Here is a 27,879-nt window from a genome sequence, read left to right on the forward strand (position 1 = left end):
TTTGAAAATAGTATTGTTTCAATTTATATTCTGCTTCCAAGATCTTCTTATATCACTACCACACAATATAGGTGCAAGCTTATTTTAGCATGGGAGTTGGAATTGCTTTCACACCTTTGGGATTATATCTCTTTGGCATATATCACCAAGGTTCTTCTACCATTCTTCCCAGGAACAACCTCCTATCCCCTGTAATCAGGTAGCAAAATTCACTCGTCTAAACTTCAACCATGGCAAATTTATTTTCAAAAAGAAAACAAAAATATGCAAATAAATGTTTATAGGCTAATTTTGAACTGTTCTTATGTCCTCATTGTTAATTTATACATTGGTTTTATTTGTAATATAGACTGATAAACTAATTCCACCGATACAACATGCAGTGATTTATTAGCAATCTCTTTAAGTTGTTTAAAAATAGAAAATCAGTCACATATATATTGGCATAAAACTTCACATTTGCGGTGGCATGTGAAGTCAGTATGAATTTGCCCCTGCAAGATAATTTGATGTGATTTTTTTAAAAGAAAAGTTTAAGTAGAATAACTAATAATGGCAGCAAAAGCAATTAAACAAGATGAATGAGTATTGCTTTATATTTAGTGTTCTGCCAATTTAACTACGGTTCTTAAATTTATCATTTAATCACTTCTTATATTCCTTTTAAAGAGTGTTAAATTCTTAGGGATGGCACAACATATAATTAGGGCTTTTTTTGTCTAAAAGTGAAAAAGAATGATTTTTAAACATCAGTTTTAATTATAAGAAATCTGACATGCAGAAGAAAACAAATTTAGTAAGCACCTAGACAAGTGGTCTGATTATACCATCTAATTTGCAAACCTAATTCTCACCTTTTTATAGAATAAAGGCACAGTTTTAAAAAGCAAATGATACATTTACACTGGTATAACTTGTATTTATCAAACAATGTTTTTCTCTGAAAATAAAGTTTCTTTATATTAAGGAGCTAGTCTTCTGGTCCCATTTTTTAAAAAGCCTGTACATTGCTGTATATTAAAACCAAGATTTTAGCTTTCTGAATATTTTCATTCAGTAACAATGTACCAGACCACTAAACACCTTTTTCTTTTACCAAAACCAGTAAAAAGCAGTGTATTATATATGGGCTGTATGGCATCTTAAACTTTATTGCATGTAAAAAAAATACAACTTTTGCTTAGGTGTAACGGTTACCTATTTACAGTGTATGCAATAATTAAGGCATCAAACAGATCAAACAGATAACCAGAGTTGGAAAGGACCTTGTAGGTCATCTAGTCCAACCCCCCACCCAAGCGGGAGATCCTACACCATTTCTGACAAATGGCAGTCCAATCTCTTCTTGAAAGTCTCAAGTGATGGTGCTTCCACAACTTCCGAGAGCATCAGTCTAGAAACCTAGAGCTATGAGTTTTATTCCTGCCTTAGGCACAAAGCCAACTGGATGACCTTAGATTAGTAACTATATTTCAATCCTAAGAAGAACGCAACAGCAAACCCTCTGAATTCTTGTTAAGAAAACTGCAGGGATTTGTAGCAAGAAATCACTGACTCAAAGGCACAACAATAACAAAAAGGTATATGAAGCATTATATGCAACAAGATCTTGTTGATGATCCAAGCTCTGTAAAGGACCTTGGAATACTCATCTCTAATGATCTAAAGTGCTAGACCCCACTATAACTACATAGTCAAAAAGGCATTAAGAGTTGTTAACCTAATCCTACGTAGCTTTTTCTCTGGTAATATCACACTACTAACTAGAGCATACAAAACATTTGCTAGACCAATACGCAAATACAGCTCATCAGTCTGGAACCCACATTACATATCTGATATTAGCATAGTTGAGAAAGTCCAGAAATATTTCACAAGAAGAGTTCTCCACTCCTCTATTCATTGTAGAATACCTTATGCCACCAGACTTGAAATTCTAGACCTAGAAAACCTTGAATTACACCGACTTCGATCTGATCTAAGTATGGTATATAAAATCATACATTGCAATGTCCTACCTGTCAATGAATACTTCAGCTTCAACCATAACAATACAAGAGCACATAATAGATACAAACTCAAGGTTAACCGCACCAAACTTGATTGTAGGAAATACGACTTCAGCAACAGAGTGGTCAATGTCTGGAATACTCTACCTGACTCTGTGATTTCCTCCCCAAACTCCAAAAACTTTAACCTTAGACTGTCTACTATTGACCTCACCCCTTTCCTAAGAGGTCTGTAGGGGGCGTGCATAAGCACACCAATGTGCCTACTGTCCCTGTCCTGTTGTTTTTTTTATTTTTCTTATATGTACCCATTTCATGTATTCATAACTATGTATATACTTTTACCTATTATCTTGTAAGTGATTGACAAATAAAAAAAAATTAAAAAAAAATTAAAATTAAAATATTTTAAAAATAATCATAAAAGGTTGCTTACAAACAGAAAGGGTTAAATGCATCCCTTTAATCATATCAATCCTAAAGCCAAAGAAATTATAGAGGAGGTTCACAAGAAATATAATTCATAGTACATGCTTTTTGGAGAAGTTTTTTTATTGATTGATTGCCATTCATCTCACAACAATGATTCTGGGATATATACAAGAAAGCTAAATACAATTAATAAATACCAAAACAATCAACGTAGTTATTATTTTTTAAAAAATAACAACTAAAAAAGGAAGCCTTAGGAAAGCTTCAGAAAATCAAAAGTATGAAATATTGAGGGAAGAATATTCTATAGAGCAGGTGCCATAACAGAAAAGGTCTATGAACTAAGGCTAAATGTAGCTCTCCAGCTAATAGAATTTATAGCATGCCTTCTGGATCTAGAGGAATGGGCAGATAGAATTGGGAGATCTCCTTCACTTAGACCAGCGGTCGCCAACCGGTGGGCCACAGCCAACTGGTAGTCCGCAAGAAAATTTTGGTGGTTCGCAGAGAAATGTCAGCCCCAGAGCACACACCCCCCCCCCCAAAGTAATTAATCCAGGCTGCACAGAAACACAAAGCTGCACTGCCCACATGGTCCGCGGGAACCCTCCCCATCCACTCACTCCTTACCTGGCAAACTTGCCTGCTAAGTTGCTATTTTTCCTTTTTCCAACCATCAGCTGGTCTGCTGCGCCAGGAGATTTAGATTAGCAAGAAAGCACAAAATTGTCGGATTTCTTCCTTTTTAGCTAATCTTTAGATCTTCAACTCTGCTTTTAAGCAGAGTCGAAACTCCCTTGGGACTGAAGGTTCTATTATTCAGTTGCAGACTCAGAGAGCCGATGGCAGAAACACAGATCTATCAAAGTGAATCTGTGTTTCTGTGAGCAATTCAATCTGCCTCCCTGCTTTGCTTGATTTTGGGTAAAGTTGCTCTTTTTTTATAAAAAAAAATTCAATATTTACGTACATGGTGTGTTGTGAATTAATTTTATGAGTTTGCTTTCAAGCAAATTTTATGTGACAGGCTCAGGTAGCTGATTTCAAAGATCTTGGAATGAATCTATGATTCTGTGAGCAACTCAATCTGCCTGCCTGCTTTGCCTGATTTTGGGTAAAAGTTGCTCTTTTTCTATAAAAAAATCAATATTTATATAAATATTTATAATATTTACATACAAGCCATGCTGAGCCAGTCACATGACCACTAAGCTACACCCACAAATTAGGCCACATCCACAGAACCTGTTGTTAAGAAATTTGAATCCCACCCCTGCCTCTGTGTGTTTTTGTGTGTGTGTGTGTGAGAGAGAGAGAGACAGAGACAGAGAGAGAGAGACAGAGAGAGGTTAAATCAGATCTCTTTCTCTTTCTCTCTCTCTCCCACCAACGTCAGCAAGCCACCATCAGTCAAAATTCATATTAGTGGTCCCCGGGATTTAAAAGTATGAGTTTGGTGGTCCCTGAGGTCCAAAAGGTTGGCGACTCCTGAGTTAGACTAACCCAATGCTTTAAAGATTGATTTTAAAGATCAATGCGAATTGTGTTGGTTGCTGGTGTGCTTCTGGGTCCTATTCAAGGTTTTGAAGAGGCTTGGTTTTCATCTTAAGCTATCTCCCAGCCTTTGTCACCTATTGGCATGGTTTCCCTTCCCATTTATCTCCACCCAAGCAATCTTCTTCTTTGGTTCTCACCCACAGGAGGGAGTCACATAGTGATTTCAGAGGCACATAGTCACAAATTGAAATGTTTTCGATTGTTCTCTCATTCCTTTCTAGGGCTTATGGTGGGGGGGGAGATAAGATGGGCTCCACAGTAGAAAAAGGTCCACAGCAGATTCCCACTTCGCTACCACTCTTCCACTCCTGGCCTAGACACTGCCTATACCCCAAAGCTCTAGACACCTATGAGCATAAATAAGTCAGAAGCAAAAAAGGTGCAAAGAAAAAAAAATAAACCTGTTGTGGCTAGAGCTCAGAGGTGATATTCAGCAGGTTCTGACCAGTTCTGGAGAACCAGTAGTGGAAATTTTGAGTTGTTCAGAGAACCGGCAAATACCACTTCTGACGGGAGATTTTACAGTATCCTTCACCTGCCATGCCCACCAGGCCACACCCACAGAACCGGTAGTAAAAAATATTTGAATCCCACCACTGCCAGAACTGTAGCCTACTGCAGGCTCATGGACAAAGCTGGTGTGAACAATGCCAGAAGCAGCCTATGAAACAAATGAAGCTGGCACAGAAAGATTGCACTCAGTAGTCTATCCCTTGGCTATCTTCTCTAACCTCCAAATTTCCTAGAGCAGCTGACGCAGGCCCTTAGGTATGCTGAACATTCCAGGTCCAAAGACATGGTTCATTTTCCACTCTTCCATCCATTCATCCTCCAGCCTGCTTTTTTGCAGCTGGCATTGGGAGGTTTGGCAGCTTAGATGAAACAATGCTTTTCTGGCCTGTTCTCCAGCCTGTTAGAAGCAGTAGGCTTTGTTATGTCCCTGGAACTTGCCAAAGTCCCCACCCAGGTCAGTTCATGCTGCGGGGGCGTTTGCTGTCCCTCATTGGCTGGCCTCCCTCACCAGCCGGCTATAAAAACCAACTGCAGGGTCCGGCCAGTCGCTGATCGCTGTGAGCCTGCTCCAGGCAGGGTTAACACGTTCAGTCCTTTATTGCTACAATAAAGTCTTGTTGCACTCAAGCCCTGGTCTAGCCTCTCATTGCTCAACCACAACACTGGCGACGAGGATGGGATGGCTACCAGAGGCAATTCGCAACAGCTGAAATCACTAAAACCGCTGAACCGCAGCCGTGCCGCAGGAGAGCTCGGTCAGCAAGAGCGAAAGTAATAGCGTCTGTAGCTGCTTGTTAGCAAGCTACAGAGGAAAGTGGAGCGCTGCGAGCCGCAGCCGCTTAGCACAAAAAGAGCGCGAAATTCAAACGGCTGGCGTTTGGATTTCTTGCCGAAGACAGCACGGTGCTGTTATTCCGAGCTACTGACACTTACGCAGGCGCGAAATTGAAAGCGCTATCAGAGGCGGCAAGCCATCACCGCCACGCTCTCCAGGAGCGCAAATTTCAAAACGCTGCCAACAGCCGTTGCAGCTTAGCCCATTGTAGCCCAGAGAGAGCAGAGAGGTCTGTGGAGCCTCTCCAGAGCTGTAGTCACTAGCCTGACAAGAGCACAAGTGCTATTTGTTGTCCCAGAGAGATTTCTCAGCAGCATATCACGCAGGAGTCCTCATCATGAACTCCAACCCAGCCTTCCCACCATTCAAGCCGGAAGAAGAAAAATGGGAGTCATACAAGAATCATTTTAACCACTACATCGACGCTATCGGTCTAGCTGATGCTGGGGAGCACAGAAAAAAGTCATTCTTCCTCAGTTATTGCGGAGCCATCGTTTTTGATACCGCCACAGCACTCGTCGCTCCACGTGAGTTAAAGAATGTTCCCTGGCCAGAGTTGCTAGAGGTTCTCACCAACCATTACTCCCCCAGACCCTCGCAAATCGCGAGGCGTTTCACCTTCCGGATGAGGAAGCAAGCGGAAAAGGAAACCGTCAATCAATATATGGCCGCCTTGAGGACTGCAGCCCTCCACTGCGGGTTCGGGAACTATCTTGATGACATGCTCCTCGATCAGCTCGTCTGCGGGGTCAAAGACCTTCACCTCCAGAGGCGACTACTCGCCAGGAAGGACCTCAACCTATCCCAGGCCGTCGAGGAAGCCTTGGCTGCAGAACTGGCAACCCAGTCCGCCACTGAAATCCAAGGCCCCGTTCCCAAACAGAGCTGCGCCACTGTTCATTCAGAAGAGGTAGTCAATGAGGACGACCCTAACGATCAAACAGACATCCACCGCCTCACCCATGCCAAACAACCACAGGCAGGAGCCAGGCAAGAAGCCAACAGCGCACCCAAACACATCGTCCTGTGCCTATCCTGTGGCGGACCTCACTCGAGAGCTACGTGCAAATTCAAGGTGCCATATGTAACCATTGCCACAAAAAGGCCACATCGCTAGAGTCTGCCAGGCCGCGACAACTCAACACAAAAGGTTCCTTCTTTTTCACATTCTGGGTCCCAAAGGCAAGTACTAAATTGTCATACTTGCTACCATGCTAACCATACCTGTCACTCTATTAGTAAAATAACACTCTCCATTTTGTTAGAAGGTAAACCTTGTCGTATGGAGGTTGACACGGGTCAGCGCCTCAATCATCTCTTGGAGCACCCTCAAGAGAATCCAGCCCAGACTCTCCAGAAACCAGCTCCAGAAGTGCCAGATCTCCTTGAGGGATTATCAGGGAAAAGACATCCCAGTACTCGGCAAAGGCAAGTTTCTTGTTAATTTTAAAGCTTTCAAAGGCCACCTGCCTCTAGTGGTAGTTAACGGCAACCTCCCCAGTCTTCTGGGGCTTGATTGGTTCCCCTACCTCGGCCTAGGGTTAACAGGAGTCCATGCTGTCTCAGCTTCTGACACTGACTCCTTATTCACTGACTACTCAGACGTATTCAGCAATGAACTAGGGTGTTATAATGGTACCCCCATATCATTTGCAGTTGACCCCCCAAGCGGTTCCAGTCCGGCTGAAACCGCGCAGAGTCCCATTCGCCATTCGGCCTAAACTAGACGCAGAACTTGATAAATTGTTAAAGCAAGGGGTCATTGAGCCGACAGACTTCGCCAAATGGGAGACGCCAATTGTCACACCCTTAAAAAAGGATGGCAGCCTGAGAATTTGCTCAGATTACAAAACAACAATCAACCGCTTTCTACAAGTTAGCGCGCACCCAGTACCGGTCATCCAACATTTATTGCATACCTTTGAGCCTGGCAACATTTTTGCCAAATTGGACATGTCACAAGCGTATCAAGAGTTCCCTGTTGACAACCAAACAGCCGAATTGCAGACCATTGTGACCCAAAGGGGTGCCTTCCGGTGCAAGCGTCTCCAGTTTGGCGTAAGTGTTGCCCCGGGCATCTTCCAATCCCTCATGGAGCGTATACTACAGGGCCTCCCTGGCATAGTGCCCTACTGACGACATATTGGTCTTGGCCAGGGACAGGCCCCAACTCTTCCAGAGAGTCAGAGCAGTGTTAGACAGATTCAGACAGCATGGCCTCAAATTAAAAAAGGAAAAATGTGCCATTGCCACTAAACAGGTGGACTTTCTGGGCTATAAAATTGACGCCTCAGGCATTCACCCCCTAGAGTCCAAGGTCAAGGCAATTCATGAGGCACCCACGCCAACCACTAAAGCCGAGCCCAAGCCTTTTGGGATTATTGAACTTTTATGCATCATTTCTGCCTCACAAGGCATCAGTAGCAGAGCCCTTACACAGGCTCTTAGATAAAAAGCACCTTGGCACTGGGGACACAAGGAAGACACTGCTTGCGCAGTCAAATCACTGCTCACATCAGACGCGGTCCTTATTCAATTTGACCCACACCTCCCACTGGTACTAGCCGCGGATGCATCCCCTTTGGGATTGGCGCCAGATTAAGCCATAGACTACCCAACGGCTCCGAGGCACCAATTGCCTTCTTTTCCAGAACGCTCTCAGCAACAGAGCGTAACTATAGTCAGATCGACAAGGAGGCTTTAGCCGCTGTGGCCATGTTAAGAAATTTCATGAATTCCTGTTTGGCCACAACTTTGAGCTAATCACGGACCACAAGCCTCTCCTGGGTCTTCTTTCCGGAGACAAGCAGACTCCCAAGTGTTGTCTCCCAGAATGACAAGGTGGACCTTGTTCCTGGCGGCTTATTCATACAAGCTCATCCACCGGCCAGGAAAACGCTAAGCCACGCAGACGCCTCAGCCGCTGCCCCCTGCCAGCTCCAGCAGAAGACCCAGCCCCGTCCATGCCATCTTCGATGTCACCGAGCTCGACCTTCCTGTCACCGCCCTCGACATCGCCACCAAATCCAGGACGGACAAAACCATCGCCCAGGTACTGGACTGGGTGAGGAGGGGTGGCCGGGTTCTAACCTCTCAGCTGAATTCACACCCTTTAAGACCCGCCAACAGGAGCTGTCTAGCATACAGGGCTGCCTGTTGTGGGGCATCCAGGTTGTTATTCCGGCCTCACTTCGCACTCCAGTCTTAGAGGCACTACACGAGGGCCACCCGGGCATCGTCCGGATGAAGGCGTTGGCACGGAGCTACGTCTGGTGGCCTGGTTTGGAAGACGACATCGTCAAATGGGTAAGCTCATGCCAGCCCTGCCAAGAATCCAGACCATCCCCTCCAGTCACCACCCCCACAAAGTGGGAGAGCGCCAACGTGCCTTGGTCAAGGCTACACATTGACTTAGTGGGTCCAATACACGGCAAAACCTTCCTGGTGGTCGTTGATTCATACTCTAAATGGATCGATGTGGCCCAACTATCCACGACCACCACACTGGCAGTTACCAAGGCTCTAACTCGCCTATTCGTAACACACGGGCTACCTGATACCATAGTTTGGATAACGGCCCCCAGTTTGCCTCAACAGAATTTAGCCGTTTTGCCACAAATCTAGGTATCCGACACATCTTCACAGCTCCCTTCCATCCTGCCAGCAACGGACTGGCGGAGAGAGCCGTTAGATCCACAAAAGAAGCGTTAGCCAGATTCAACAAAGAAGATTGGCATCACAGACTCTCCCGCTTTCTTGCTAAGCCAACACTCGACCCCGTGCATGGTCACCAACAAATCCCCTGCTGAACTGCTGATGGGTAGACGCCTAAGGACTGTGTTGGATAGGCTCCACCCTCGTATTGCCCTGACACCCCTCTCGCTTCAACGACGGGGTCAGAGATTTTGTCTTGCAGGAACATGTATTTGCAAGGAACTATGCCGGAGACCCGTTGTGGATTCCAGGAGTGATAGTAGCCGTCACCGGTCCCCGGTCGTACCGAGTACAGCTGGAAGACGGCCGCATCTGGAGAAGACACATAGACCAGCTAAGGAAGCGACAGGGTACCTTCGCCAATGTCGGGTCGTGGGCTCAGGTCAACCCCCAGGTGCCACACCAAGCTCCCACCGAAGACCACACCAGAGTCGCTCCACCACCACCGCCCGGACCGGGAGAGCAGGCAGTAGACCGGGACTGCCCAACGGGTCCGCCACCAGAACCAGTAGACGGGGCCACGACATCACCAAACACAAGCACAACGCCAGTGCCTGTGCATCCCCAGGCGAGGCTGCACACCATCACCAGCACCACCGGTTGCCTTGAACTCTGAGACACTCGGTAACTCTCCGGAGTTACGGCGCTCGGGCGCCAGCACAGACCGCCCGCTTATTTAAGTGACTATGCGTGTTCGCATCTGGGGGAAGGGTGTTATGTCCCTGGAACTTGCCAAAGTCCCCACCCAGGTCCGTTCATGCTGCGGGGGCATTTGCTGTCCCTCATTGGCTGGCCTCCCTCGCCAGCCGGCTATAAAAGCCAGCTGCAGGGTCCGGCCAGTCGCTGATCGCTGTGAGCCTGCTCCAGGCAGGGTTAACACGTTCAGTCCTTTATTGCTACAATAAAGTCTTGTTGCACTCAAGCCCTGGTCTAGCCTCTCATTGCTCAACCACAACAGGCTTATTCCTACTGCTTCGAAGTCTCTTTAGGCACCCATAAGTGTGACAACGTAGCAAAGCACTCCCATTTTCTAGCCTGCTGCTTTTGCTTCACAGCATCCTAATGTACCAGGCCCACAGGCATGGCCCAGACTGTATTCCAGCTCCTTCAAATCCTTTGGCTCTGAACAGTCAAGGAGATTCAAACCCAGGTAAGTGCCTGTCAAATAATAATCCAATCATATTGGACACAAAAGAAAGATCTGGTTGTCAGTAACCATTTTTCTCTTTATGTTCATATTAAGTATATGAAATAATTTTAGAAAATAAATCGATTTTATCTAATATCAATGAATACTGAAATATTGCTCATTGGATATTTTATATTAATCTCTTTCCCATCTGTTTTCCAAGAACTATAATGTCTATACATGTATTTAATCTGTGTTGAATAGTGGGAGATTGAAGAGATAGAGGCTGATATTCAACTTCAACCTTTTATTAAAACAAGTAAAAACCCAGCAACCCTCTGTCTGACAGCTTGTCCTTCTATAGGGGCTGTCATATGGCATAGCCAATTGGCTTGAACTCTTTTTCCCTCCTAGATGGCAGAACTGAGTAAATCCTATTTCTTTGGCTTTACTCCCTCATTGAGTATTCAATAATTGTTCTATATATCTGGTATAGAGAGTAGGCTCTTGATGAAGGTCTTGTTTAACTTCCAAACAAAATGCAGTAATATTTGAAAGCTATAAGTCTGAAAGGTAGCCGAATTTCCCTCAAAGCTTAACTGCTAACAATTCCAATATTAAGTCCATATATTTTTGAAATTTAATATGAATCCCATGAAACTCAACGAATGTTCTTAGAATCCATTTTTCTTCCATTGCAACACTTCAGATAATTTTATTTATTTCTCTTTGAATACATTTCTACATTAAAAAACATAAGAACTAAAGAACTGAAAGATATTTGTTTTATAGAAGTCAATCCATTTAAAATATTTATTTCAATCATAAAAATTTTGTAATCAGTTTGAAAAATCAGGATTTTCCATTACAATGTAGTATTTTATTCCTGTTACATTAAACTGTGAAAACTTAATTTTCAGACTTTTAATGCTCCCTCTTGAAGGAAAAACATAAATAATAAGATTTATAGTTCTCATTTATTTGATACTGTATGAAACTTTCTAATACACGCATAACATATAAAATACATCCAATTTGTAAAATCAAAACTTAGTTCAGATTCAGATGTTATTTATAGAGGCATACAAGATGGTGCATGCCTCATGAAAACACATTTTGAAGGATGCTTTTGCTAGTTACACTCTTGTACTTTAAAAGTACAAGATTAATGCCGCATCTCACAATAAAAAGTGTAATATATAAAACTCAGGAATTTCACAGAGAATGAAACATGTTTTGTTAGAGCCAATTAGTTTGCAAAATATGTGGGCATATTCCTAAAAGTGGTACTTATCCAAAGTATAATTATCATCACTTCGTAAAGTATATTTCTTAAATATTTCACTGCATGAACTTGGAAAACTGAAAATTCATATTTACTTAAAATGGGAAGGAGTCAATGAAAAACCCTGCTGTTAAATCTAAAGATTGTTTTTGAATCATTATATCTCTTCATAGCTCTCTCTTAGCTAGTCATCTGGTTCCTTCATTATTGCCTGTGGCCGCCCTTTATTGGTTGGCAGCAAAGTCTTATCTGATTGTGAATTTGTGAGCAAACTGCCAAAATTTTGGTGGACCTACATGTAACTACAATAAATAGGAAGTATAGTCCTTTGGGTTGCATAAATTTAAAATAATGCAAGGATACTCATTTGGTTTTTTTACTCATCTTTTCCCTCAAACTCTTTCTAAATCCTTTCCTTTTTGATAATTGTCCTTTACCAATAAAACTCAAAAGACTCCTTTTCTGCACTTAGTCATCTAAAGTCTGAATCTCTGTTTATATAATGTTTTCCCTATCGTTGTCAGTGGAAACACAATTCCCAATTCTTATTTTTTTTTAAAAAAATTATTAGAGCAGTCTTCTCTAATGATATATTGAATTAGAAGGCCAAACATTTAGTCATGCTGATTGGGAATGACTCAACATACATGCATCATGCTTTGGAATTGTGCCTTCGGAAAACGATGATAAAGTATCTTCCTTCTAATGATGTCTTACTAGTGATGTAAGGCAACCATGGAGATAACCTTGAAGAAATTATTCAGAAATTGTTATTACAATAACATGCTGAAGAGCATGCTTTGAACTAAGAACTAGGTAATATATAAGAAAGAGGCACAAACTGATTCTTCGGAATTTAAGAAGGAAAGAATGGAAACACAGCCCAGGTTGCAAAATTATGTTACAATAATCTATCTTAATAAGAATAGTCTTATTATGGAGTTTTCTAATGGAGTCTGAGGATGATCGGGAAACAAAGGGATGACACCAAAACACTGTCTGCCAGAATCCACTCTGTACATAACTTTGTGTAGTGAGGTTAATTTCATTAATCCTAAAGAGCATACATAAAGGAACTTTTTATATTATCTTAAGTTGTCAAAGGATATAATGTTCTATGAAAAAGAACTACTCTAAAATAGAGGCCTTGAATTTCAAACAATACGCCTGATTTAATAGCATTTTCTTGCTACATTAAACAGCTTATCAGTTTTTATTTTACTTTATTAAACACTAAACCATGGGCATTAACTAGGTATTGATTTAACTTTATAATAAAAGCTGACATCCTAGCTCATCCAAAACTTTGTCTTTATTAATTCTTGTGAGGTTAAAGTCCATTAAAAGAATTATGGGAATATGTAAAGGAAGAATTAAAAATGAAAAGGGCATAGAAATGTATGTATTAACACGTCAGACTTCATACTACACACAGTAATAAACCTTGACATTCCAAATTTTGAATGCTGCACTCATCAAGCTTTATGGTAAAAGTTTCACAGACACAATATAGCTAGATATGTTGCTTTACTGCAATCAAAAAAGAAGTCATATATGATATACCTACTGCAGAAAATGAAGTCTCCCTCTCTCTTTCTTGTCTCTTTGTCTCTATCTCTGTATCTGTCTGTATGTCTCTCTCTCTCTCTCTCTCTCTCTCTCTCTCTCTCTCCTTACCTATCTATCATCTATCCTAACTGATCAGATAAAGCAAATAATCACCTATTTTAGGCAGTAGCATATAGAATGTTGCTGAAGGCAAGATTATGACTTTAGTGACAATGACAAAGGCATAATTGATTTTGAATGGAAGAAGAGAATGGCCAATCACTCCAGAATTTTCATTACGAAAATCAAATAGATAATAAATACAAAATGACAAAATGGTGATGGCCCCCTCAAGTCAGGTTGCACTGAACATCACCAGCACAAGATGGACTGACTACTAATGGTATGTGTGAAATTACTAGATTAAAACCTTCAAAAGGTTTAGTTCCTGATTTGCCATAAAAGAAAAGAAAAACTGAAGATGCAAAGACAGAATTACATTAGGAATATGGACCATAAGGAGCATGAAGAGAGAAACTCAATACAATGAAAGATGAAATGAAATGACTACATATTTACATCTAATGCATCAGTAAATTGAAATGGACTGGGATTGCATATGCTACCAGCCAGCACTTGGTAGAACAGCCACAAAGACTTTGAAGAATATATTTAAATCTCAGATGTGTATTTACCTAGACAAACATCAGAACTGTACAAGTCATAGTATCCCTATAGCACTTTATAAACCAAAACCTGAATATCAAAGTGGCAGGATAGGAAGAGTACTGACATATCTGAACTTTGGTGCTTGAGAAAATTCTCAGAATATCAGGGATAGCCACTACAATGAGTTAATGGATCACAAACAAAATTACCCAGAATTTTCATTTGAGACACATGACAGGACTTAAAATATCTTAATTCAGACATATTATGCAAATATCTATCTGTCTAGAGAAGTTGTGGGACTCAGTTACAGTGATGATGGGTGCACGGTTGGAGGACCAGATTAGGGACAGATTGTCATGAAAAAATCAATGTGCTTCCTAAGAACTGACAATGATCTGACAGCATATAATCAATTAATCAATTGCCTCTATTGATTGAATCAAATCAAATCAAACTTCCTTCAGAAATGTATCAACAACTGAACTGTCAATTGCCTAGCCCACTAACTCATTGAGATACAATTAATCCATAGGCTTTATTGGGAAAAACACCACTAAAACAGGGGTCACCAACCTTTTGGACCACAGGGACCACTAAATTCATAATTTTAAATCCCACAGACCAATAATATGAATTCAGCTGCCACTTGCTGAAGCATCTGACCTTCCAGTGATGGGATCGGGTACCTCAGGCATATAGCTTGGCAACCTGTTTCTGCAATCTTAAACACTCAAATAGTCATTTGGACCTGTTTCCCACAGAAAACAAAACACTGGGAGCCATATAATCTGGGTGGGAGTGGCCAACTCAACATCGCTCACTCCCACCCAGTTACATGACCCACCACCACCACACCTACCCAGGTTTTGTGGCTCCCAGTGTTTTCTTTTCTATGGGAAATAGGTCTGTCTGTTACTCTCTCTCTCCCTCTCCCTCTTCTGATTCAGCCAAAGTTTCCAAAAGCAAACACAGATAAACTCCAAAACTGAAATGTTCACGGCTTTATTCCACAAATAACCCTCTTTGTAGATAACAGATGGCTTGCAGCCAATTAGTCCAATAAATCAGAGTCTGTAATCATCACACTGACTCCTTCAAACTTTTGCCTTTGCATTTGAAACCAGGCTTATATTCCCTAGGGGGAGGGGCCATTAATTAGCATTCTTACTCCGGAGTCACCTGTGTTGTTCTTCCATGAATCATCCTGCTCTCACTCACACCCAGCACAGGCTCCTCAGGAACATCGTCCTGATCGCCAACACCCATTGCTTCTGCCCGCCTGCGCCACCACCACCCCTTGCCACAACAGCACCATTACCTCATTCTGGCCATGAGGGCTGTGCTACTCCTTGCATGTTGCACTACCTGCAAAGTTGCAAGTTGCACATACCACCCTATACGGCTGAAATTTCCAGCCCCACCATGAGCTGCCTGGCTGATCTCATATTCCAAGGCTCTAGTCATAGCACTGCCCATTGGTCATCCTGGAGCAGCTCGTCCACCCGGGTGTACTGCGGAGATTTTCTTGCAGACCACCAGTGGTGTGCAGACCACTGGATGGTGACCTCTGCACTAAAGCATCCCAACTTGAATTAAAATTTAGTTTTTTCTGGAAAAAGCCTTATGAGATTTTCTGCCTCAGTTGCTCAAATGTATTATTTGTTGTTTTATGTTAAGTAACAAAACAACTTCAATGAAAGGCATGTTTCAGCACCATGACTAAGCCTCTGCTGCTTTTTCTTGCAATTGCCATGAGTGGAAATGTAGGCAGTGATGCCATCTCATCAAGTATCTCTCTTCTACGTGGGTAATTTAGATGAACTAAACTTGAACTAAAGTATCTATATCACTGAGAAACAGCTGCATACAGTAGTATCCATATTGCTTACTGAACTCTTGGATATTAGATTCCCTAGATGAAATAATAATTGATTGTATTTTCCAATAATTTCTAAAGAGCAGGTGACAACATTCAAACTAGTTTTTCATTCTCAACATACATGATTATATTAATTTTCCTCAGAAATGTAATGAAGATTTTTGTCCAAGTATTTCTGTCTCATTCATTAATTATTGAGGAATAGTAATGCTAGTACAAAACAAAAAACAAAAAGGCAAGCAATCACGCTTCTTCTTACAATCACATTTTTGGTACTTTCATTTGATAGAGGCCTCTTCATTAATGCTATCACTCATCTCTAAGAGCTCTAGTTTGCTAAAAATATAAGACAGAACATGAATCCTAATATAAGCTGAGAAATCTTATGTAATCTTTCCACAGAAAGCTTGAATATCTTGGAAATAACAAATGTTTTTCTAAATGAATGTCTCAAGCTAAATGATTTCAGTGTTAATTATAAAACTATACTCTTTGACCAGAACTCTAAAGCAAAGTTCAAAGTTATCCCAATTAGAAATAAAAGAAAACTGTGTATATGTTTGTTTCAATAGAACATATTCTCAAATATAAATATGTGTAATGTCTATATGAGCCATTTTGATAATCATATTCATTAGTTCAGAGTGTATCCTATTATAGTTTAGAAAAATATGGTAGAGAAGTTTCCTATCCTTTCACTGACAGCAATGTGTCTCACTCATTATTTTGATTCATCTTTTGGGACCTCTCCTATTTTTGTTTCAGGAATATAAACTCAATCTAATGAAATAATATTTATTACTCTGAAGTAAATTTAGTTTATAAATTTGAGACATTAGAAGACATCTATATAGTTCTACTCTCAGAATAACAGTTGCAACTAACTCCTTAATGTAATGGAGATGCGTTTCTATTTTGTTCTGTGACTCAATTGTGTTTTCTTATTGTGAAAAGAGTATTATAGAGGTAGGAAAGAATATGTGTAACTCTTCCTAGGCAGTAGATTACTATATTTCATTAGCATTCAGCAATTTTGCATTGGCAAAACATTAGCAATAACATCAGATCATAAGTAAATGGAGAGCTCAAGCAGGCTCCACAAGTCCTCATACTTGTCAAGGATGACATTACCTCAATTTTTGCATCTTGAATATTTATTTGTGGTCATAGCAGTATAGAAGCAAAGAACATTGAACAGCTCAGTACCATAAATTATTTTATAAGAGCTTGGACACTGAGACTTGCATTGAAGGACTGCAGTCTTCATAAAACCATAACCATAAATCCCTGTCATATATTTTCCCAAACTGAAGTGTAAAATGGAAATGAGTTTAATTTTGCAAACATCCTAATGCAAAGGCATGAAAAACAACTTGACTGAATAATGCTATTTCTAAAAATGCAAACTATGATAGAATCAAAACAAAACTTTTATTTGCATAATTATGATACATGTGTAAAAAAGCATAAGCAAATCAAATGGATTATCATACAAGCAGAGCATTTCAAAAATATTTTTAAAAGTAATGATTATGCTATAATTTCATGGGGCTTCTTGGGGAAAATATACTGCATAAACGTCAGAATACCATAGTGCTGGGAGAAATAGAGAAATCTGCTCCCATGACTAAAGAAAGAGCAGAGACATTAATTAAAATCTTCCTTGGATTAAATTCTGAACCATAAAGGGCAAGTATTTACAAGCTATTGAAATGTGCATGTTCAAGCTCAGAAAGCATTATGTGTTGCAGCAAGAAAAACATGGAGGAGCTGACAGATGGGTTGTGACTTGCCATGGTACAATCATTCAACACAACACGTAAGCATATTGTAACTGAGAATATTTAGTAATACAAAATAAGATGTTTAGGTTTAATCAGTTTTTCCTAAAAAGAGATGCCAGAGGAACTTTTACATGGCTACTGTTGAGTATTTTTCTGAGTTTTTTTTTTTTTTTTTTGTACTGTAGGGTGCCTAGAATCTGAGGGTTGGGCTTGGTATCTATATAAACTTTATAAATGAATAAATATCATTCAAAAGATAATGATAACTTATTCAAATTTATAAAAATGTTAATAATATTAATGCTTAAAGTTCTTCTTGTTTATCTGAATGTCTTACAGAAAATATTAAACCCAATTATTCCATGAGACAGAGCTTGAGAAATCATATCCTGTTATCTCACAAACTAGCCTTCTCTAACCTGGCAAACCAAATTAAATTTATTAAGCTACATACTTGTAATATTGAAAATTGTGCTCATATTACAAAGCCCACATTTCCAAAAGCAAACTCAAAAGAAAATATTTATATTGTAAATATGCAAAGATTGATTAAATCAAAACAGAAATAAAAATGACAGGAGTACTGGTGGGACATAATGAAAGGCGTCATGATAATATGAATTTATTTTTGTGACAAAAATCACAATTTTCTTTATCTGGCATACATCATTGCTACTTTAAAATAATTCATTCCATTCATATAAAGAAAAAAGGGGTGGGGGCAGAATAGGTTCTCACCTGCTATTGAACTTCTCTGGATGTTTTTCCCGCATAATGTGAAATCTGTGAGCAATTGAAGCATCCTAAAAGAAATTTTACAAATAAAGTATTATTGTGGATGCATTGCAAAATACAAAATATTTTTTTAACAAAGCTATTCACTAAATATGGAAAATACTCCCTGGACATTATTTATTATTTTGAGATTTTGTACCATTTCTCCAATAATGAAATTTTTGTTTTTATATTGTGGTTTTACTTGATTTTTGTATGCCACCCTGGATTTATATCCACTTCTGGGTGGACATAAATATGAGGGGTGTGTGTGTGTGTGTGTGTGTGTGTGCATTTTAATGTAGCTCTTAAAATAAATATTGGTAAATTATTGTATAGTGTCATTAAAACACAATAGGCAATATTTAAATATTTAAAAAAAATTAACCAAATTCAAAACTTATACAAAATGGCAAAACAAAGAAAGAATGATAAGACTGTGTCATAAATCACATAAATATATGAAAGGATCCAGAAAAAAAGAGAATATCATTTATTAAATATGTTCCCCTCAATTTGATTCAACATGCAAAAAATTATTTAGAACTAAATTAGTGTTGCTCATGCAGTGTTCATATCTCTTTAGTCTGATTAGGGTTTGCATGAAAGGCAATTCATTCTTTCCATGTTTGTCTCCTCTTCTGTCATCTTGTTTTTTTCAGTTCTTTGGCTAGCTTTCCTGACAATTCTCACATGTACAACCAAACAAGAATGTCGACAATATCTTCCAGAAACAAACAGCAGATAATACATGAAGTCACAATGCTGAGAAACTTGGTCTCTCAATGGATGATAAGGAAATTAAACTCTGCCTGGTCCTTCAAAGAATTTCCTGACTATCTTGTGGGCAACTTTTTCTTTGAAGTAGTAGTGAAAGATACGAGAGAATCAAGTCTTTAATCTCTTGATTTATTATCACTTAGTAGAGAAGAACTAAACAAAGGAAATGAAATAGTAGATACATCTTGTTTTAAGGTCTCTTTCATGGATGCTTTTTATCAAGTGGGATCCACTCTACGACTGCCTTAGTCCACCTGCCATCAATTCTTCTTTCCAGAAGAAATGTTATCAACCCATTTCCATTTAAATTTTTTTATACTCTTGTTCTTGAATCCATGTATCGTTCCATGGGTCTTTGCTGAAAATTCTAGGTATTTTCAGTCTTCGTTTAATAATTTAACTATTACAAAATATAAACCTTATAGTTATATGTCTTCTGTTTCTTGCCCTTCTAAATAGTATTTTCTTTTGTATCTACTACATGAATAATTCTGAACCTGTGGAAGGCAGGAATAGTCAGATTACATTGACACAGGATTAGGTATGCTTAATGAATAGACACTGATTTGAGGGAGTTATTTTCTTGGAAAAGAACTGTATAAAACCATAACATATCAAGACAACAATACATGTCTAGGAGTATACACTTCCAACTTATAACAAACTACCTTTGCACTATGTTTCAAGTTGCTCTTATAAAAAGCAAGAAGCGCGTATATATTTTAATAAGCAAGGTGAGAAGCTCTTCTTGGAGTCAAATTTTAAAACCTCTGTACCAATTTCTGTGAAATGTGTTCTGATTCATTCCTTTAACATGCTTTAACTTATCTGCAACATTTATACGGTCTGATTAAACATTTTTAAAAAGTTAGTTTCAATTGAATTTTTATATTGCTCCCATATTAGCAAATGGGAGACTATTTTTCTGATTCATATTCCAGAATCAAGTACAAGTCTGAATGGCCTCCTAACAAATCAAAAATAATGCCCAGGGAACTTGGGTATTATTCGGCGGTGGCAGGAATCCGCGATGCTGCGGGTCCCTGCTGCGCTCCCCGCTGACGTACCCCCAATCCAATTGGATTTGGGGGTTATCGCTATCCCGAAGAGGTAGCAGAAGATAGAGGAGATCCGGGCAGGGGTCTGGGGATATCGCAACCCCTTTCCCCAGCTGGCTAGACTCCTTTTTCCTGAGGCGGTGGAGTGGCTGTCAGAAATTGCAGCCACAAAGGAATCTTCAACCAGATAAGATCTGTGCAGGAGGAAGAATCAGAAGGAGAAAGTTTTCTTGGCTGAACCGGGACATTAAGATACTTTTAAACACCCTGAAAACCTGACTTTTGGATTGATACATTTGTTTCCAAAAGAAGTTGTTAAAGCGGCGAAAGTGCTGAAGGAAAGTTTACTCCCCTTCCCTATGGAGAAAGCAAATGAGCACTGAAAAAATCTGCTTCTTTAAGGTAAAAATAAGCTCTTTGTTATAAGTGGGAAGGAGAGGACTAAAAAAAGTTTTAAAAATTTGTTGGAGGAGATGCCTTGAAGATTATAAGATCAGCACCTAACTGTAATACAGCTTTAAAATATATTTTGGGATTTTGCCCCAGGAGGAAAAACTGCAAAGAGAAGAAGAGGAAATATTCTGTGTTTGTTTGGACTGTTTGATAACTTTGACACTTGGAAATTACTTAAAAGATTAAAAACATCTGGGTTGTTTTTAAAAAATTTACAATGGCACTATCTGTGGATGAATTAAAAATGGAATATGAAAAATTAAAGGAAAGAGAACAAGAAGGCAAGGATTCTTTGTGAGCTGTCTTCCACTTTTTACAAATGGCGGTTTCTACATATCAGCAAATACATGAGGAAGAAGGAGAAGAAGAAGAAGAAGAAGAAGAAGAGGAAGAAGATGCCATTTTTAATGGACAAAAAAGTTCAATTAAGAAAGAAAATAGAAAGAGAGGAAGGAAAAATGAGAATTTAAGATTTAATAAAACAACCAAGAAAAAGAAAAATAAGGTGAAAAAAAGGTACAATGTTAGAAAGCAACAGAACAGAAAACAGAAATACAACAGAGAGGGGAAGTTAAAAAGGTGGAGGTTAGGAGTGGGGGGCAAAAAGACCAGACTGGAGAAGAAAGGGAGGGAAAAAGGGGAAAAAAGCCACAAAGGCCTGAAACAAGATGTAAAAAAGCAGATCTTTTTCAGAGATAAAGGATTAAGGAAAGATTCTGCAAGAGTACATAAGATAGTATTGTAGTATTTGCATTTGAAATAGTCCATTGGAATATTATAAGATTTAATAAAATATTAAAATGTTTAATAATGATAGATCTCAATACTCAATAAAATATCAAAGAGAATGTGTAAAATGATTAATGTTAAGTTATAGTTTAATTTGTTATTGTTTTAATGTTATTATAAATTTACTATTTCATTTTCTTATTTTAAAATAATGTACTAAGTAGAATTAGAATTAGAATGGAAATTATATATTTAACTATATTATAAATTTATTATTCCTTTATTTTAAAATGCAACATGTCGAATGTACTAAGCAGAATCAGAATGGAAATTATGTACTATTTTAAGTGTTAATTTAGGGGAAAGATAGAAAGGCATTACACTTTAAAAGTGATCACAGGGGAAATTTTCTGTTAAAGAGAAGTGATATATAGATAATTGGAAAAGAACAAACAAAAGATACAAGTATAATGATTTTAAAATAAGATGAAATAAATAAAATATAATTAAGAGAGTGAAAAGAAGGGAGAAGTTATATAGAAAATATAGAATGGTAAGTAAGATAAGAATGGTATATAAGGTGAGCATGAATTTGATATAGGTCTGTAAAAAAAGATGTAACCAGGAGCTAAGCCACTTTTCAAAAGAAGTTTTATGTTTTGTGTTTTGGTTAGATATGTTTGATTGAGAATTAATAAAACCTTGGAGGAATAAAACTAAAGGGAGAAACAATGAGAAATTTGGAAAAGACAAATGATAATTAAGGAGGTTTTATGTTTTTATGTCTTGTTTTATGTTTTGTATTTTGTGTGTTTATGTTTGATTGAGAATTAATAAAACCTTGATAGAAAGAAATATAATTGAATAAAAGTGAAGGGAGAAACAATGAGAAATTTGGAAAAGATATATAGGTGTCTAAATGGAAATGTGATAATTTGGAACCATGCTGTATAAATGTTTATATTTGATTGAGAATTAATAAAACCTTAATAGAAAGAAATATAATTGAATAAAAGTGAAGGGAGAAATAATGAGAAATTTGGAAAAGATATATACGTGCTTAAATGGAAATGTGATAATGTGGAACTATGTCTCAAAATAATGTTTTATTTGTCTTGTTAAAACTTATAAGTAATTTTTAGAAAGGAGGTTTTATGTCTTTATGTGTTATGTTTTGTTTGTCTTTAAAAAATCAATAAAATTTGTCTAAAAAAATAATAATACCTGCATACTGTGATTATTAATTTCACTTCTTAAAATGTGATACGGTAAAAAGAGGACAAAAAAGCTGTTAATTTTTTTTAAAAAACTGTAGGCTCTATAAGAATGTTATTTGTCCACTTCTTTAAAATTAATATGTTTTACTTGGAAATAGTTTTATTAAATTCTTATTTGCTTTTTTATATACCTTATGGTCCATTGATATTGGTAAGTTGTTCTTCAGTTAGAATCACAGTTCAAAATGAAAAGAATTCTGGGGAGTCTTTGATTTTAAATACTCCACATTTGTACTTATATACATTTAAACACTTAAAATATGACTGGAAGGAAACCAGATATTTTGTGGAAGTGAATTCCATTTCCCATTAACACTAAGCAAACATTAATTGTCGATATGAAGAAAAATAATTTAGGTGATTAATTTTTAAAGTGCTGTTTTTGTTATTATATTTGTCAAAAGAAAGCAGCCACAATTTATGGTTGATACATAAATGGACAGGAGATTTGGGAAAGCAGCTTAAGCAAATACTTTATTTAAGCTGTGGAAATATCTGTCCTGCTACACGATTTGCATGTACCCTGCCAGTGAAATATTTTTATGAATATCTGTTTTGACTAAATAATTAGGTTATATAAAATACTTCCCAATAACAATTTAATATTCAAATAATTAAATAATAATAATTGTTTGTTATCTTTTCATAGTAGAAAATTCCCAAATAAAAATAGTAAAGCAGGCAGATTCTATTATGTTATGCAAAAGTATTAAGCCAACTGTTGCTGTTTAAATATATACATAAACATTTGATCCTGAATTTTAAAAAATATATATATAATTTTAATATATCAATAATAAAACTTCAATAACATTATAACCATTTTATTTTTTTCTAATTGTCTGTCATGATATAATCATTAATGAAATTGTTAATATTGCCAAGTAATATTAATAAACATTATAATTTCAATTATTATAAAGTATTGCACTATAAACACAAATAATCTTAATAACAATGATAAGTTGGATCAGGATATCTATGGGAAATAGTTAAAAGAGAATGATGGTAGCCACAATGGTGCATTCATATATCTGCTCTTTTTTATGTGAGAAATATATATTCAAATAAAAATTATGGGCAACTCTCAGCAAAATGGGTAGACATTCTGGTGACTTGATTTTTTAAAACAGATTATTATCAATTTGCAGCTATTCATTTAACAATGGTTCAAGGTTAAGACAACCTCATAAAAAGTGACTTAGGAATCCATCTCCAGGTTACAAAGTATCACCCTGTGATCATACAATTGCAATTCGGGCACTTGGTAATCAGCTTGCATGTTTATTTTTATTTTATTTATTTATTTGGTTTGTCAATTGCTTACAAGATAATAGGTATAAGTAAAAACATAGTTATGAATACATGGATACATATAAGAAATTTTTTTTTTAAAAAGAAACAATAGGACAGGAATGGTAGGCATGTTGGTGCGCTTATGCATGCCCCCTACAGACTTCTTAGGAAAGGGGTGAGGTCAATAGTAGACAGTCTAAGGTTAAAGTTTTTGAAGTTTGGGAAAGAAACCACAGAGTCAGTAGAATATTCCAGACATTTACCACTCTGTTGCTGAAGTCGTATTTCCTGCAATCAAGTTTGGTGCGATTAACCTTGAGTTTGTATCTATTGTTTGCTCTTGTATTGTTATGGTTGAAGCTGAAGTATTCATGACAGGTAAGACATTGCAATGTATGATTTTATATACTATACTTAGATCAGACTGAAGGGGGCGCAGTTCTAGGCTTTCTAGATCTAGAATTTCGAGTTTGGTGACATAAGGTATTCTGCAACGAGTAGAGGAGTGGAGAACTCTTCTTGTGAAATATTTCTGGACTTTCTCAACTGTGTTAATATCAGATACGTAATGTGGGTTCTAGACTGATGAGCTGTATTCAAGTATTGGTCTAGCAAATATTTTGTATGCTCTAGTTATTAGTGTAATATTACCAGAGAAAAAGCTACATAAGATTAGCTTTTATGAGTTAACAACTCTTAACACCTTTTTGGCTATGTAGTTACAGTGGGCTCTAGCACTTAGATCATTGGAGATGAGTACTCCAAGATCTTTGACAGAGTTTGGATCATCAACAAGGTCTTGACTATTCAGCCTGTATTTTATTTTCTGATTTTTTTTTTGCCAATATATAAGACAGAGCATTTATTTGTTGTGATTTGAGGTTGCCATTTGTTTGACCATTCTGATACATAGTCAAGGTCTTTTTGAGACAGTAGCAGTATTGTCTGTGGTGTTGAATAGCTTTACATCCTCAGCGAAGAGAAAGCAGTTGCTCTTAATATGATCACAGAGGTCATTTATGTAGAGTATGAAAAGAGTTGGTCCTAGAACACTGCCTTGGGGGACACCACTGTTGACAGGTACAGAATTTGATAGGACGCTCCCAATTCTGACCATTTGTTGTCTGTTTGACAGGAATGCTTCTATCTAGTTATGCAAGTGTCCAGAGATACCGTAAGATTTTAGTTTTAGGAGTAGTTTGTCGTGTACCACTGAATCAAAGGCTTTACAGAAGTCTATGTAGATTGCATCTATTGTTTTGCCCTGATTGAGTTGTGTAGTCCATATGTTTTTGCGGTGTAAGAGTTGCAGGTTACAGGACAGTTTCCTTCTGAAACCAAACTGTTTGTTAGAGAGTAGGTTGTTTGTCTCTAAGCAGAAGATAATGGATTGGTTAATAATTGAGTCCATGACTTTACAGGTGATGCAGCATAAAGAGATTGGTCTGTAATTTTCAACTAGGCTGGGGTCTCCCTTTTTGAAGATGGGAATGACTGTGGCTAGTAACCATAGATTTGGCAAGGAACTGGTCCTGAAAGATTTTTCAAAGATTATGCTTAGAGGTTCGGCTATGGCGGTGGATAGCTTTTTTAAGAAGTAGGCACATATTCCAGTCCAATAGATAGAGATGGTTTTAGATTGCGTAGTGCTTTTTCAACATTGTCTTCTGTAAAATTGATATGTATTAGATCATTGTAGTTGTCTGTGGTTTGACTAGGAAATACTGGGCATGATCCATTGCTGTTTACATCTTGCAATCATGTGACTGTAGGTTTAAACTTTCTAACTAGCTTCCAGCAAGCAAAGTCAGTTGGGCAAGTCAGATTTGCTTAACAAGTACATGATTCACTTAATAACCATGTGATTTATCATTGATCATAGTGATTCACTTAGTGACTGTGATAAAAATGATTATGAGAATGGGTCCAATCATATGATGTCTCATCTAATAACCATATAGGTTAGTGCCAAAATTCCAGGCCCAGTGATTGTCAATTGACAGTTATTCATATTCTGCAGACATTGTTAATAGGGATACTTTTAATATGTTATTTAAGTATGATCAATGTGGCCTCCAGATAGTGTCTGGAGAATAAATGTTAAATTCACATCTCAACACTATTTTCATTACCTCTTAGGCACAAGGAACCAGAATAACACTGAGAGCTGATCATATATATTTATTGCTACTTGCCTGTTTACAAGAAACTTGCCATACTAACTGCACTCACAGAAAACAACTAGATAAGTATTCCAAGGTTAGTGAAGATCTTTTTTGTGGTTCTTCCTCATCACAGAGATACCTGCCTGACCAGTTTTTTAACATCAGAACTCATTTCTATCACGTCATCATAACTGAGAGAAAATAATGGTTAAGATTATTTAAAATTCCAGCTGTTTTACTCACAAGAACTCCACTAGATAGTTCACAAGTATATCAGCTTTTAGAAGGGCCCCCAATTAAGGCACATGTATGCATTATTTTCAAGCATGTCTTTGTATTGGCTACTGAAATTAGTGAATCTAATGCCTTTCTCTTAAATTTATAATTCGAAATAGTAATCTTCAAAAGTATTAACAAGAATTGATTTTTGGTAGATTTAATACATAGGTAGACTATGGGGTTATATAATGGGCTATGAGAATAACCAAGAGGAAAAGCTGCATCCCAGACAACAATCCGATACTCAAGTACAAACCAGAAATTAGTACAAACCAGGAATGAGAAAATGTTTCCAGAATTGACACTCCCCAGTTCTCTGGAATGTAAAGGTAGGGAGAAGGCAAATGATTGTATGCTTGCAAGATTCTGTAACTAACTATAGCTTACAATAAAAAGTAGTTTTAGTATTCTTGCTTTTAGCTTCCTTTTCTGAATTGCATTAAAGAGCTGAATTCTTTCAGTTTGTACAAACTCTTTCAAAAGTTCATGAACAGGAAGCTCTTGCTTTTCTTTTGTCACTTTGCTGGGGGATAGTTTTTCTGGAAACTAAACTCTGCAGCTAAGATAATGCGAATCTCTATTTTTATTATCAGGAATACACTGAGAATATAAAGATGCCTCCTTTCTTTAATTATAATTACAATTTTTCTATGAGTACTCTTAACTCTATGGGGATATGTACTGTTGGGAGTAAGAGACAGATATTATTTAATTAGGCACTTGGTCTATGCTATCCTACACCTGGCCATCTACACAGGGTGTTTGTAAGTATTTTTCTAAGCCAGGAATGGGCATTCAGCAACATTGGACCTAATTTCTTCACTTAAAAGTCATAATTCAGACTTCTGATAAGAGAAGAAACAGGTTAAAGATTAGGGTCGAAGAAAAGAAGACAATCCAGCTATGTTCTACAAGTCACCTTGTCATTGTGAAGACAGAGATTATGCTTTCAAATTATCAGTGGTGATGCATCAATCCAACTCTATCAGTCTTTTGATGAGATGTTTAAAAAAATTCAAGATGATGTACAAATAGAAGTGTGCATGATTAGTGTGCATCATTTTGATTGGGGAAACGTTGAGTGCAATGCATGCTTAATCTACAGGTAATTGAAGTATTGTGTACACAAATTTAATGGCAATACATGCCAAATTTGTTATAAACTAATTTTAAACTCCAGAAAATAGCTTTATTATAACCATTTTATTATGATCGACTAAACTGAAAATTAGCAATAAGATTTTTAATAAGCTCCCATTTCTGTATTTTTGAAAGTCAAATGAAATCTGTTGAGCAATTCAAAGTTACAATTTCAGCATTTGAAACCTACACAGAGTAATTCAAACAAATGTTATGACATTTAAGATAATGAAACTCTTCACTAATGCCAGAGTGTCCAACTTCACGTATTAGAAGTCAACAGATGTCCAAGTACTGAAATGCCAAAAGAAAGTTAGTGCCTATTTGATTAATACGCCGAATCAGTCCATGGTGTCTTTTTAAAACTGGCATGCATTACTTTCAAACATTTATTCATAATCCATTCTAGGAAATGGATAGCTAGACAAAGTGTTCCCAAGACAAAAGGAAAACAATGAAGTACCACATAATCCTTTTAGCAATGTGAGCTGCATATTATTGATAGGCCATTCATTGCAATCAGCAAATGATTAATTGCAAATTTGTTATAAATTGACCATCAAAAACAAAA

At 37.7% G+C, this 27,879-nt stretch overlaps 1 protein-coding gene across 2 annotated transcripts in view; it reads right to left on the minus strand.

Moving 5' to 3' along the window:
* Positions 1-27,879, minus strand: part of DGKB (diacylglycerol kinase beta) — a 279,608-nt gene that overhangs the window by 129,764 nt on the left and 121,965 nt on the right. For both annotated transcript variants that reach the window (XM_087918197.1, XM_087918198.1), the window contains exon 20: positions 18,096-18,160. In XM_087918197.1, coding sequence (XP_087774323.1) covers positions 18,096-18,160 — 65 coding nt within the window. The remainder of the gene's footprint in view (positions 1-18,095; positions 18,161-27,879) is intronic.

The sequence above is a fragment of the Pseudonaja textilis genome, chromosome Z (assembly GCF_049901715.1).
Source record: "Pseudonaja textilis isolate UNSWEBS1 chromosome Z, rPseTex1.2, whole genome shotgun sequence".
NCBI lineage: Eukaryota > Metazoa > Chordata > Lepidosauria > Squamata > Elapidae > Pseudonaja > Pseudonaja textilis.